This window comes from Zootoca vivipara, chromosome 8, assembly GCF_965207765.1.
Source record: "Zootoca vivipara chromosome 8, rZooViv2.hap1.1, whole genome shotgun sequence".
Taxonomy (NCBI): Eukaryota; Metazoa; Chordata; class Lepidosauria; order Squamata; family Lacertidae; genus Zootoca; species Zootoca vivipara.
The window spans coordinates 84813323-84827096 of NC_142591.1; the positions used below are offsets into that span (position 1 = coordinate 84813323).

General features: G+C 47.0%; 2 protein-coding genes across 5 annotated transcripts in view; both read right to left on the reverse strand.

Moving 5' to 3' along the window:
- Positions 1-1375: 1375 nt before the first annotated feature.
- LOC118090509 (lymphocyte antigen 6E) lies at positions 1376-5298 on the reverse strand. Its single transcript, XM_088676057.1, has 3 exons — positions 4383-5298; positions 3620-3739; positions 1376-2127 (listed from the first exon to the last, which is right to left on the reverse strand). Exons 1-3 carry the CDS (start codon positions 4432-4434, stop codon positions 1934-1936), a joined length of 366 nt encoding a protein of 121 aa, XP_088532183.1. The 5' UTR covers positions 4435-5298; the 3' UTR covers positions 1376-1933.
- A 2896-nt stretch (positions 5299-8194) lies between these two features.
- TOP1MT (DNA topoisomerase I mitochondrial) overlaps positions 8195-13774 on the reverse strand; it is a 53782-nt gene continuing 48202 nt past the window's right edge. For all 4 annotated transcript variants that reach the window (XM_088676058.1, XM_088676059.1, XM_060277559.2 and 1 more), the window contains 3 exons: positions 13052-13146; positions 11475-11624; positions 8195-10157 (listed from right to left, as the gene is read on the reverse strand). In XM_088676058.1, coding sequence (XP_088532184.1) covers positions 10055-10157; positions 11475-11624; positions 13052-13146 — 348 coding nt within the window. In that variant the 3' untranslated portion in view covers positions 8195-10054. The remainder of the gene's footprint in view (positions 10158-11474; positions 11625-13051; positions 13147-13774) is intronic.

The window sequence follows — 13774 nt, forward strand, 5'->3', positions numbered from 1 at the left end:
CTTTGAACTTTTGAGTTAAGATCAACTTTTGCATCCCCTGGGATGACTGCGTTAGTTAGAGTTATCAGCAGGGCTAAATCTGAAGGAGGAGCATCAGGATTGCACCCCAAAGTGAACAATGATTTGCATGAAGCAGCATGTAGAACCTAGGACTGGGTCACCTGGCCCAACCCTCTTCAATGCAGGGATCTTTTTGCCCAAAGACCCTGAGATTCAAACCCAGGACCCTGAGATTAAGAGTCGCATCTTATAGAGCACTATGATTATACAACAGAGAAGGAACTTCTAGTGGGTGGAACCAGTGTGGGAGTGAAAGCGATTTCTGTACAAAGAGGATGCCTGCTCGTTTCTGGAACAATTAAGAACCCCTGCAATTATGAATACAATGGTTTTGTGAGTTAATTAAGATTTAAGAATCTTTACTACAACAACAACCTAATTTATGTTCTGGAAGCTAGAGCAAGCTTTCTTCTGAAGAGTTGCAGCACTCTTGAATGTGATGAAAAGAAATAGTTAATGGGATGTGATCTCATTCCTGTTACATGCTATCATTCCTGCACTGCAGGGGGTTGGACTAGATGACCCTTGGTGTCCCTTCCAACTCTGCAATTTTGTAATTCTATGATCAAACCAAATTCTCATGGGTTAAGATTTCAGGCAAGATTTCACATCACATAGAATGCTTGATTTGGGGAGAGTAGGGAGGGAGCTACGGACCACAACTGGGTTAACCTGGAAACATTCCTAGTTAAAGTCTGCAGAAAACATGAAAACTCTTTGTTAGCCAAGGTTACAATCTGCCTTTCAGTCACTCGTGTGCATAAAAATGCATATATTCATGAAAATGACATACAAAAAAATCTTTATATGGGGGGAATTGCTTGCAAAAAATGTGTGCATGTGAGGAAAATATGCAATAAAATGCCGATAAAGTTTTGAGAGGGCTTTTTAAAAACCACAGGTAAATGCAGCAATGTGGAGAACTAAATTTAAGGTTGGTAAGCGAGGAAACGAAATCAACAGGCTCATGCACCCCTCTCCAAAAGAGGCCCCAAAGATCAGGGGTGTCAAACTCAAATTCATCGGGGGCCGCATCAACAGTTTGGTCACCCTCAAAGGGCCGGTTGTGTCTGTAGGACTATGTGTCCACTCTTTATTATCATAAATTATTGTCACTGCATTCAATTATTACTGTTTTTTGTAATAATGTAAGCTCATTCCTGCCAAAGACAACAGCAAAGCCCGCCAAAAAAAATTCCAGCGCTGCTCCGTTCCGGCACCAACTTTGCTGGCGGCGCCTGTAGGGCTCTCCTACCTCCTCGGCGGGCTTCCTCCTCCTGCATCTCACTTCCCCGTCTGGCTGCTGTGCCACCGCCTCCCTCAGCCTCATTCGAAATTGAAATTCCCTGGCCAAGGCCGTCAGCACGGCTCCAGAGCCCCGGCCTCCGCCTGCAGCCCCGCCCCCGGTTTTGACCCTCGGCCAATCGCAGGCTCCAGAACTACTGTCAGTGGCTATTGTCGGTGGCGGCTACGCGGGCCACATGACGAGGTCTGGCGGGCCGGATTAGGCCCCCGGGCCTTGTGTTTGACACCCGTGCCAAAGATTGTCAAGCTTTACATCCACTTCCCATTGCGGGACCCCTGTGTTTTATTGATGAAAACACACTTTTCACATGCAGATTATAACCGATTGAGGCTGGGAATTAAAACAAGACTGGGGGAATCCTAAGGATGCTCACTCAAATTTAGTTCTATCAAATCAACAGGACATTAACTTCAGAGAAAATGCACTTAGGACAGGAATGTTGATATGAAATGAATTTAGCGTTCAATTTTTCTCCCCTGGAGCCCCCCAATGAATGTGATCTATAATTTTACGGCCCCACAAATAGAAAAGGAGAACAATCTGGGTGAAAGTTCTTTGCCTGAGGCTTCAGGGTCCAACCCAGAGAATTGCGCTGGCAAGAGGAACCACGATGGCCAGCTCCACGTGGCCGAGCCTCGTTCTGGCTGCTCCATTCCGGTTGCAAAAGTCTCTCTGGCAACAGGAGGTGGAAACGCCATGCTGGTTGGTTTCGGTGCATTCCGGCACGCACGTCTTGGAGACATGTGCCATGCTTGAGGAGCCTTGATCAACGAAGAAATAGCAAGAGAGAGGGAGGGGAGTTAAGGAGAAGTCTCACCCATTCCTGGTATGCTATTCTGGCTCCTCACATCCTAATCCATAATCAATTGGCAACCTTGCACCTTGTGACCTCTCCTGAGAATGAAGGGATGTTGGCACATGTTGTTGCTAGGAAACCCAACCCTACCCAGAAGACTTAATCCTACTGAGAAGTTCCAAAGAAATGTGATCATACATTCCAACTGTCCCCATTGACAAGGAATATCCCCTGTTTCCTGATAACTCTCCCTGATGAACCATTGTCTCTACCAGCAAGAGAGGGTTCTGCTGTAACAGGCCAAGAGCCAGCAAGGGAACTTGACTCTGAGCTTTCAGGGTTTTTTAAAAAGTAAATTTCTAGCCCGTGTAGGAGAAAAGTTAGGAAGCAAAAGGTGTAGGCACTATTGGCAGCTTAATGAGAAGTGAGCTTGCTCCCCACCCCCTTGCAGTGGGACATAGGAAGTTGCCATATTCTGAGTCAGACCATTGTTCCATCTGGCTCAGTATTGTCTACACTGACTGGCAGCTACCGGGAGATGCTGGCAAAAAATGAACCTGGGACCCTTTGCTTGCAAAGCAGATCGTCTACCAATGAGCTATGGCACTTGCCCAGTGTTTTTAGCCCAGGAATGGATTCAGTGTGGTCACTGGCAAGTGCGATAGAGAAGTTTAAGGAGTTGTACACACATTCCAAGGAAGATGTGAGCAGCCTTCTGGTTCATTGGTAGTTGTTGTTTTTTCACCTTCCCTCATAGAGAAGTGGTTGTTGTACAGGCAAAATAGCCAAGAAATCCAGAATTTTAGTCCAAAATTCCAAAACTTAGCACCAAAGAACAGAGTTCATATTCATGCAAAAAAGTTGTTGTTGTTGTTACTTACATAAATAAATTTGTACAGTGCTTTTTTCTTTTAAAAATGTTTAGGGGTACTCTCATTTTGACTCAAGAAAGTCATCATGTTATTGTTCAAATCAGGGAAAGTAAATACTGTACAGTAAATGGTCAAAAGTACAAAGATTCACAAAATGTTTATGGGTATGCGTACCCCTGCGTCCCCCCCAGAAAAAAAGCACTGAATTTGTATACCATTTTCTTTTCTATCCATAGATCTCGGGGCAGTTTACAACATAAAATTACAATATAAAAAGCACAAAAGACATAATAAAAACAAGAACAAAAGGAAACCAATTACTCTGCTAATGCAAATGCAAATAAATACTATCCTTAGCATATCCATATTGCAAGGAAGGCGAGGCTAAGGCAGAGAGTGAGAGGGATGTAAGCCTTGCACTTGCGAAATGTTTAAAACATTTTTATGATAATGCCGGGCAGGTTCAATGTCAGGTGCCTTGGCTGGCTTGCACCTCTTCCTTACTGCTCATTTCGCACGCTGATATTAGATGCAAGCCAGCTGCAGGGAGCAAGGCTGCTTTCCTGAAGGCGTGACTTGACTTACCCATCTCCAATGTCCCAACCGTGGTCTTGCAGTACTTGTCAAGCTCTGAGCACGCCATGGGGATCACGCAGTGGGAGGTGTTGGAATGTTCAGCGCATGAGTAGCATTTCAGCGAGAGAGCTGGAGAAGGAAGACCAGGAGAATTAATGCAAAACTTCGCTCGCAGTCAAATATATACCGGTAGTTGTCCACTACAGATGTACCTCCACTGACAAGGGCAGTCTACCCCGATGAGAACAGGATAATGGACTAGGAGGCCCCACTCTGGTCTGATCCAACAGCTCTTCTTACACCACTTGGACTGGGGCCCGTATCCTCTTCCAACATGCTTGCAAACGCTGGATTCTGACGGCCATGTTCAACCCACTTCTCATTCACCAGATTTCTCTCTGCCCGGAACTCTATCCATAAATTACCGCATTCTGCCCTGCCTCCGGATTAATCAGATTCCAGTGTTGCTCCGTCTCTCTGACCGCCAGATCCTTCCCCGACTCCACTGCCTTTGAAAAGCTGTGTGTCGGGCAGAAATTCAGCAGGTGAGTCTTTCTCCCACCACACCACCAGGGTTTCTTCAGTGGTGATTCCTGCATTGCATGGGGTTGGGCTGGATGGCCGCTTGGGGCCCCCTCCCAATCCTACAATTCTGTGATCTCCGCACCGGGAATCATTTTATTTTTCTCTGCCTGCCGTGCAGTTCTTAAAGCAAGGCGAGGGATCCTTGCGGTGGTGTGATAAGCACAAAGAAAACAGTCTCCTTTCTCACCTTCACATGACCAAAGTATGGCAGCCAAAACGATAGCCAGGAGAATCTTCATCTTCTTCTGATGACAAGAGGAAGCTCCTTCGCGGAATATATACGCACACGCCCTAAATTCAGCTTTGGTCACAGTAAAGTCTGGCGTTCAAAGGACTGGGATCTAAATCAGGACAGCACCTAATTCCTGCTGGGGTCAAGCCTCTCTGGCTATTGTTTGTAAGCCCTTCTCGCTGGTATAATAAAGTCCCTGGAGTCTGTAATTTTTGTTGCCATCATCATCGTTGTTCTTTCATCGCTTTTTACGGTGCCTCATGCAGGGTAAAAATAGAAACATGATGCATAGAGCCAAATATAAAAATACAGCAATAAAACAAGACCTAAAGTGCTCATCCAAAAATAAAAAATAGAAAATATATGCATCCTCTCTGGAGAGGAACGGCAAACCAAGCTGTTAAGACTACCCCAAAATGGCAAAACTGACGGAAAGCTCAGAATGCAAAAAAATACAAAAACTTCAAGAAAGAATGGGGGGGGGATATAATTTATTTAGGAGGCCACTGTAAGAGGGTGAAAACATGAGCAGGATTTTAATCTCACTTGTAACAAATACTATGGACAATATGGAGAGATAGAAAATATAGATTATGAAATGCAGTTGCAAAAGTTGACAGTAGGACCCATAGAGGGGAATCTCGAGATTCAGAGTAATTTCTTCATGTGGATATGTATTTGGTTTTGTTATAAATTTCTATTTGTAAAATCAAATAAAACTGATTTCAAAAAAAGGAAAAGGAAATGAATTAATCCCCTGGACCTCACTTAAATCAGGTGCACAGACAGAGGCTGAGGGCATAACTGGTTAATCTCAAGTCCAAATCAAAGACCGGAGGCCTGTGGGTTTTGTCTGCTGTCTCACAACTGACAATGGGGGTACCGGCATCCTGCCACAAGTGGGGAGCCACCACTGAAAAGGCCTTTTCTCAGGTTGCCTCTCTGTGTGCTTCCCTGAAAGGCAACATAACGGAGAAGGGAATTGCTCAAGACTCCGTGTCGTCCATAATGAGCAGGGACCGACTGGTCGCAAGTAGAATCAGGCCCCACACAGGCTGCAGGGCACATTTCTGCTCTTTGTAATGTGTGTGTGTGTGTGTATGAATTGATATAGCTACATGCATTTATTGCATTTATTGTTAGCAATTTCACTCCTCCTATGCTGCGAGGGGAAAGAAGCCCACTAGGTATGCTCGAGAGTTTGCTAACACAGCTGTTGTAAATATAGCTGTGGCTTGTGGCTCGAAACAGGTTTCAAAACCTGAGGTCTTGCAAGGGGTACAGGGTTTGTCCTCAAAGGACGCGAAACCACATCCAAAGGCTGCAAGGGCAGACAGTGTTTCCTCACACAGGAACAGAGCTAAGGCTCTAGTCCCATGGAAGGAAGGTAACCAGAAGTGCAAAATGGTCAGGCACGAGGCCAGGCCAGTTGCAGGTAGTTCCAAAGGTGGAGAGGCTACCACAGGGGTATACTATGCGTATGACAACTGTATGTTTACTTCACTTACTGCTGCGTTAGCCTATGAATCGGTTACCTGAAATGGGGGAGGATGTTAGCAATGCATGCTCTAGTTATCTCTCGCTTGGACTACTGCAATGCGCTCTATGTGGGGCTACCTTTGAAGGTGACCCGGAAATTACAATTAATCCAGAATGCGGCAGCTAGACTGGTGACTGGGAGCGGCCACCGAGACCACATAACACCGGTCTTGAAAGATCTACATTGGCTCCCAGTACGTTTCTGAGCACAGTTCAAAGTGTTGGTGCTGACCTTTAAAGCCCTAAATGGCCTCGGCCCAGTATACCCGAAGGAGCGTCTCCACCCCCCATCGTTCTGCCCGGACACTGAGGTCCAGCTCCGAAGGCCTTCTGGCGGTTCCCTCGTTGCGAGAAGCCAAGTTGCAGGGAACCAGGCAGAGGGCCTTCTCAGTAGTGGCACCCGCCCTGTGGAACGCCCTCCCACCAGATGTCAAAGAGAAAAACCATCTGCCAGACTTTTAGAAGACATCTGAAGACAGCCCTGTTTAGGGAAGCTTTTAATGTGTGACATTTTTAATCTTTGTTGGAAGGCGCCCAGAGTGGCTGGGGAAACCCAGCCAGATGGGTGGGGTACAAATAATAATTTTTTATTATTTTATTATTATGCTTTTGCTTTAATTCAATACTGTATCTTCTTGCATCGTCTTTCCCCAGTTCACCCGCTGGTGTGCTTCACGTGCGAACAATCGTCCAGCAACTGGGTGGGGTATAAATAATAATAATAGTAATAATTATTATTATTATTTCACTCCTCCGATGCTGCAGATGAAATTGCTGTAAATCACATGCCTGTCTAGGACGAGTCTGGGAAAGGAAGATAGTCTTATTTCTTCCGCTGCAATGTACTTTCACTTTTACTTGTGCCTGTTTGTTCTCTCAGAGCTGGAGAGAACGGACGCCGTTATGCTTCTGTCTGTACAGTGTGTAAATAAATAGTAGATTAGATCTACGATGTCACACTCTTCTTGCTGTGTTTCACCAGATTAGTGTGCATATACCAGCTTGTATATGTCGCTAGGAAGCGCCCTGGAGAAGAAGGGAAATGCCTTTTCCAGCGCTGTGCATACCGGAGGACGCTCAGAGATTATGGGTGCTTACAGGCACCCCCAGGGCGTTTCCCAAACATTTATATCCCACCTTTGCCCTCCAAGGAACTCAATGTGGCACTCATGGTTCTCCCCCTCCCAATTCAGCCCCAACAACCTCCCTGCAAGGTAGGTTAGGCCAGGCACCCCCAAACTGCGGCCCTCCAGATGTTTTGGCCTACAACTCCCATGATCCTTAGCTAACAGGACCAGTGGTCAGGGATGATGGGAATTGTAGTCCCAAACATCTGGAGGGCTGAAGTTTGGGGGTGCCTGGGTTAGGCTGAGGGCGAGTGACTGTCCCAAGGTCACCCAGTGAGCTTCATGGATGCAGAATTTACACAGAAGTAGACTTACAACGGAGTTCTCCTAGTTTGTTGCCACTGGCACAGTAGTAAAGAGCGCTCCCAATTTTTAGCCAATTTTTGGGGTCTGTAAATAAACGCCAGTGGCGCTGTGGGTTAAACCACTGAGCCTACGGCTTGTCGATCAGAAGGTTGGAGGTTCGAATCCCCGCAACGGGGTGAGCTCCCATCGTTTGGTCCCAGCTCCTGCCAACCTAGCAGTTCAAAAGCACGTCAAAGTGCAAGTACTGTAGATAAATAGGTACCGCTATAGCGGGAAGGTAAATGGTGTTTCTGTGTGCTGCTCTGGTTCGCCAGTCAAGCTTAGTCACGCTGGCCACATGACCCAGAGTCGTCCGCAACTGGACCTAACAGTCAGGGGTCCCTTTACCTTTAAATAAAGATCACCTGGGACAAAACATAAATTCCATGAAATCTATTGCCTTTTGTCACTGCAGTGGGGTTTTTTTTCTCATTCTAGTCAATGTCAACATGTTAGGGTTTCTCCCATTATTATTATTATTATTATTATTATTATTATTATTATTATTATTACCTGACTGTGCTGGGTTGTTTGTGGAGGGACCCTTTACACATAGAACAAGCTTCCTGCTTTTAATTTTCATGCACAACCCCATGAAGGGCTCTAAACTGGGGAGAGAGTTTACTAACACCCAAGGAGACTCGACACCCAAATAGGGCGTAAATTCTTGATGGAAACCAAAGTAATGTAAGATTTTGGAGCAAGTTGCTCCCACCTTTGTTTTCAGCACACACATTCGAAAAAACCCAAAGGTCGTCATAGACAAAAATACTCATATTTTAATGAACAGCTTTCCAGGTAACTTAATATCAAACAAGCCATAAACAATCCATCACCCAAGAATCTTGAGTTCCTTGAATGTGACTTCAGAAAACCCCAGAGCACTTCTGAGAAGCTGGAATTGTGTTACAGGCATGTTTGGTTCATGCGTGGCAAAAAGCACCAGTTACCATTTTGTACGGGAACAAAAATCCATTTATAGCACCGCACCACCCTCAATTTGTAGGAAACTACAAGCAAACTAGAAGCGATATTATCAGGATTGTGGCATAGTGGTATTATTCTTCCAGTAGAAATCTTTGAACCACCCACCGCGATAACTTTGAAATATCATTTAAGAGTTCTTTGCATGGATAAACTTCCACTCCAGACCGACAGCACTAACCTTTGAAATCACCCTGTTCCCGTCAACCCCAATTTCATGGCTAATGTGCCTTGCAAACAGGAATTTGCTGAACAAGGATGCCTTCTTAAATCAAACCACAATAATTACACTGAAAGTGAACCAAGTGCTACAGGTTTGTCAGTACATAGTGTAAACCAAAGGTTCTTGTGTGATTTCAGGGGACAACCACCAAATGCTCTGGCAGGTAATAGTGGCATTTTTCTAACTTTTTCCTTCTGGTGTACTGGCTTTCCTTCCTGTGGGTTTTGGAGGAAATTTGTTGTTTCGAAGAACTCACCTGTCTGCTCTCCATCTTTGCCCAACCGCCTAGACTCTTTTGACTACAGATCCAGTTGCTCGCTTCACCGAATGCCCTAATAGGACCCAGGAGCTTTCAAAGCACAGCCAGAGATTCCCAAACTTGCAAAATTCGTGAAGCAAGGCATAGGATGAAGAGCGTCTCTGATACAGAGACAGACTGGATTAGGAAAACCTAACCAAAGTTTTCATCAGAGTCTTCTTTCAGAAAACAGTCTCCCTTCTTCCCAAGAGAAAGTCCCTGCACTATTTCTGGCTAGCTTTAACATTCCTCCATTGAAAAAAAGGGGGGAGGTAGGCTATGCACCCTTTAAAAAGGTCGGAGGTGTGAGGCTGCCTCTAATTCCCACATTCAGAACCACCCAAATTTACTGCAACACCCACAAACATAGTCTAAGCAAAATGGTAAAAGCACATTTCTGCGCTGGGCTCTCGCAATGACCTCATAAAATCAGGCAAAAGACAATGGCTAGCGATACTTCTGCTGTATCAAAGCATGAATTGGCTTAAATTATAATGGCTTCCCTCAAATAACCCTGGGATTATTATTATTATTATTTTGCATGTTTACAGGCACACCTAGTCCCCATTGCAGAACTGTACAGTCAAACCTCGGATCCCGAACGCCTGTTTCTGAATGTTTCGGCTCCTGAACGCTGAAAACCCAGAAGTGAATGCTCCGGTTTTCGAACGTTTTTCAGAAGCCAAACGTCCAACCTAGCTTCTGCTGAGTGCAAGAAGCTCCTGCAACCAATTGGAAGCTGAGCCTCGGTTGTCGAACATTTCGGAAGCCGCACGGACTTCCGGAACGGATTACGTTCAACAACCGAGGTTCAACTGGATCTGCTAAGGTCTTTTGTGGAGGGGAGGGAGCCACGAGCGGGGGAAATCCGTTTAAATATGTGCTGCAGGCAGAACCGAAGAGCCCCCTGTTGCAGCCACAGAGCCCCTGAGAAGAGACCAGCAAGTTGGCTCCCCATCTTCAACCTTTTTGCACAAAAGACGATGATACAGGCACAACGCCTTCCTTTAGAGATGTATTTTTGCTTGCAAAAGAAAAGAAACGGAGTCAAACGAAGGCACGGAAATGCGAGGAAATCCACCAAAACGAGCAAGAGGTAGCCGGGATCTCCTCAGAATACAAAATCTTCGTCTGCCATATCTATCGCCCATGCAAACTTTTCCCTTTGGGTCTTGTTAAAAATCTTCTCAATGGGCACGCAAAACCTTTTACACCTGTGGGCAAAAAAAGCACATCAGGGCACCTTTTGGTATCAAAGCAGGGCCTTTGGGGGTTTGGGCTCAGATCTCACACAACCCCTTGCTTTTAAAACAGCTGCAATGGTTGGCAGTTAATTTCCGGGCCCAATTCAAGATGCCCCTATGGGTGTTTGAAGCCCCAAATAACTCAGGTCCCGAATAATGGAGCCTCTCAGGTGCCGAGATCAGGAGAGGGGACCCTCTTGGTAGTTCCTCCACCCTCAGAGACTCAGAGAATGGTAGCCCAGGGGGACAGGGCCTTCTCTGTGGCGGCCTCTAAGCTGCGCAACTCCCTCCCCACAGAAGTGTGCCTGGCACCTTCATTGTACAGCTTCCGGAGGATGCTGAAGATGCCCCTCTTTGCCCTGGCCTTTGAGGTGTCTTGTTTTCGGGACCCTGTGCCCGCAAGCTGTTCCAAACAGTTTTTAATTCAGTGGTACCTCGCAAGACGAAATTAATTCATTCCACGAGTCATTTCGCATTCCGAAAATTTCATCTTTCGAAGTGCGGTTTCCCATAGGAATGCATTGAAATTTAATTAATGCGTTCCTATTGGCAAAAAAAGAGTTCTCCTTTCAATGAAATGGCGCCATAGCAAAGCAGCTTAAGGCGCAATCCAGCGCTCACAAACCCCGACTCACCCGCCAAGCCCAGGAGCAGCCACAGCAGCCACATTGCCCCCAAGCGCCACGGCCGCTCCGGAAGTTTTAAGGCTCTGGGGAGGGGGAAGCAGGAGGAGGCCAGGGAGAGGCTCCCTCCCTCTTTCCCCAGCAGCCAGCCCCTTGCGCCCAACCAGACAGCCAGGCTGTTCGCGCACAGGCAGGCAGGCAGGCAGGCAGGCAGGCAGGCTGTGTCTGGTTAGCCTCTCCCGTTAGCGCGCAGGTGGCTTAAGGTGAGAGTGAGGGGGCATCCGGCTGCTGGCGGCCATTTCGGTGCGGAGGCGCCAATCGCCATGTCCCTGCAGAAGCCGGATTATGGCGGAAGCGCGAGGCGGGTGGGTTCCCCGGAGGAGGCTTGGTCTGACTTTCGCCTTGCAAAGTTTTCTATGGCACGGCCATAGAAAACTTTGTCTTGCGAGTCTGCCAAAAAACTGCAAAATGTTTTCGTCTTGCGATTTTTCCGTGCCGCGAGGCGTTCGTCTAGCAAGGTACCACTGTACTGCATTTTAATTGTTGCAACCCTAACCCTGGGACTTTAGGGTGGAGGGCAGGAAAATCCTAGCAATCATGACTGGGCTTCCGCTTTTGCACCAGACACACAGCAGGGCCGTCCTTCCCCAGGCATTCAACCCACCAGGCCACACTGATGCGCGGGTCCAGGTAATTCAGCTTGGAGGTGCCCAGAGCGATTTGCTTGTTCTCCTCTTTGTCTGTTGCTTGCAGGACAAGCTTCTCCAGCTGCTCTTCCAACTTCTCTATGTGCTTCTGCTTCTTTTCTAAAGTGCTGGTTTGGAAGAGAGGCACCGCGCACGTGAGAATTTATCAGCGACCGACAAAGCGAGCCGCTAGTCCTCATGGCTCACTAGCAGAATAGCTTGGGCAGATGCTGCTCTGTTTCCTTATTAACGTTCCAAATGCGCCCTCTGTGGCTATAGTCTAAGATTTCACTCTGCTTGTCTGTTTATTTAACAAAACTTATATACAGCTTAATTGTAAAAGCAAACCACCACCACCACCCCAAAGTAATTTACAAAAATAAAATACCTTTCTAATTTTAAAAGGCAACTGACAGGACACGCGAAGAGGCCTGTGGAATTAGGACATGGCAAGAGGTTCGTAACATTTTGCGCAGTGAGCCTGGCTGGCACCCAATTTAGGATAGATGAAAAGGATTCATAAAACACAGGCTTAATTTTTGGAATTCAATCTGCTGAGTTGTGGCGATGAGCGCTGGCTTAGACGAAGGAGGAAAGGTCTACTAACAGCCATGAAGGGCACATAGAACCTCCAGTCTCAGAGGCACTCTACCTGCTGGGAAGCAACAGCAGGGGAGAGGGTGGTGGCTGCCTTCATAACCTGCTTGCTGGTTTCCTGGAGGCATTTGGCTGGCAGGGCACTAGACTAAAAGAGGCCATTGGTCTGATCCAGCACCTGGCTCTCCTTTTGCTTTTTTTCTAATAATACGGGAGACAACTCTAGCATATAACGTTTATCGCATAAGTGAACCGCTTTGCCAAGGTTGCCCTGCAAGCAGTTGCATATGGGAAAAACAACCATCCTGAATTAGTTCCCCGCATGCCAGTTCTATGACAAACCTCCTAACAGGTAGGTTAGCTGTGTTGGTCTGCCGTAGTCGAAACAAAATAAAAAAATAAAAAAATTCCTTCCAGTAGCACCTTAGAGACCAACTAAGTTTGTTATTCGGGACGCGGGTGGTGCTGTGGGTTAAACCACAGAGCCTAGGGCTTGCTGATCAGAAGGTCGGCGGTTCGATTCCCCACGGCGGGGTGAGCTCCCGTTGTTCGGTCCCTGCTCCTGCCAACCTAGCAGTTCAAAAGCACATCAAAGTGCAAGTAGATAAATAGGTACCACTCTGGCAGGAAGGTAAACGGCGTTTCCATGCGCTGCTCTGGTCCGCCAGAAGCAGCTTTGTCATGCCGGCCACATGACCCAGAAGCTGTCTGCGGACAAACACTGGCTCCCTCGGCCTATAGAGCGAAATGAGCGTGCAACCGCAGAGTCGTCCGCAACTGGACCTTACAGTCAGGGGTACCTTTACCTTTTAAGTTTGTTATTGGTATGAAGAACGAACTTAGTTAGTCTCTAAGGTGCTACTGGAAGGATTTGTTTTTATTTTTTATTTTGTTTCGAACCTCCTAACAGTTATTTGAAAGGATAACCCAGGACACAAAAGGAAACGGCTTCACTCACGCTTTAGATTTCAAATCCCTTTTAGATTTGCAATCTGCCTTTGCCCTCTTGAGCTCCAGCTTTGCATCACACAACTGGTCCCTTTTGACATTGATCTGGAACGGCAAAAAGCATGGTGGGTTCAGGTCTCGTCTTTCTAGGCAAGCGTGGATGGGCTACAAGTCCAGTACAATGTTATCTTCACAGTCCTCCCTCCCCGTTTGAAAAACACCCTCCACCCTGCCCCCCTGCAGTTTCTGCTCTGCATTCCTGTCTTGCATCCAGGTTAACTGTCTTGCCAGAGTGGTGCATGCTCTAGTTATCAATCTCTTGGACTACTGCAATGCACTCTATGTGGGGCTACCTTTGAAGGTGACCCGGAAACTGCAACTAATTCAGAATGCAGCAGCTGGACTGGTGACTGGGAGCGGCCGCCGAGACCACATAACACTGGTCCTGAAAGAATTTCATTGACTAACAGTACTTTTCTGAGCCCAATTCAAAGTGTTGGTGCTGACCTTTAAAGCCCTAAACGGCCTCGATCCAGTATACCTGAAGGAGCGTCTCCACCTCCATCGTTCTGCCAGAACACTGAGGTCCAGCTCCGAGGGCCTTCTGGCGGTTCCCCCCCGGGAGAAGTGAGGTTACAGGGAACCAGGCAGAAGGCCTTCTCGGTGGTGGCACCCACCCTGTGGAACGCCCGCCAATCAGATGTCAAGGAAATGAACAACTATCCGACTTTTA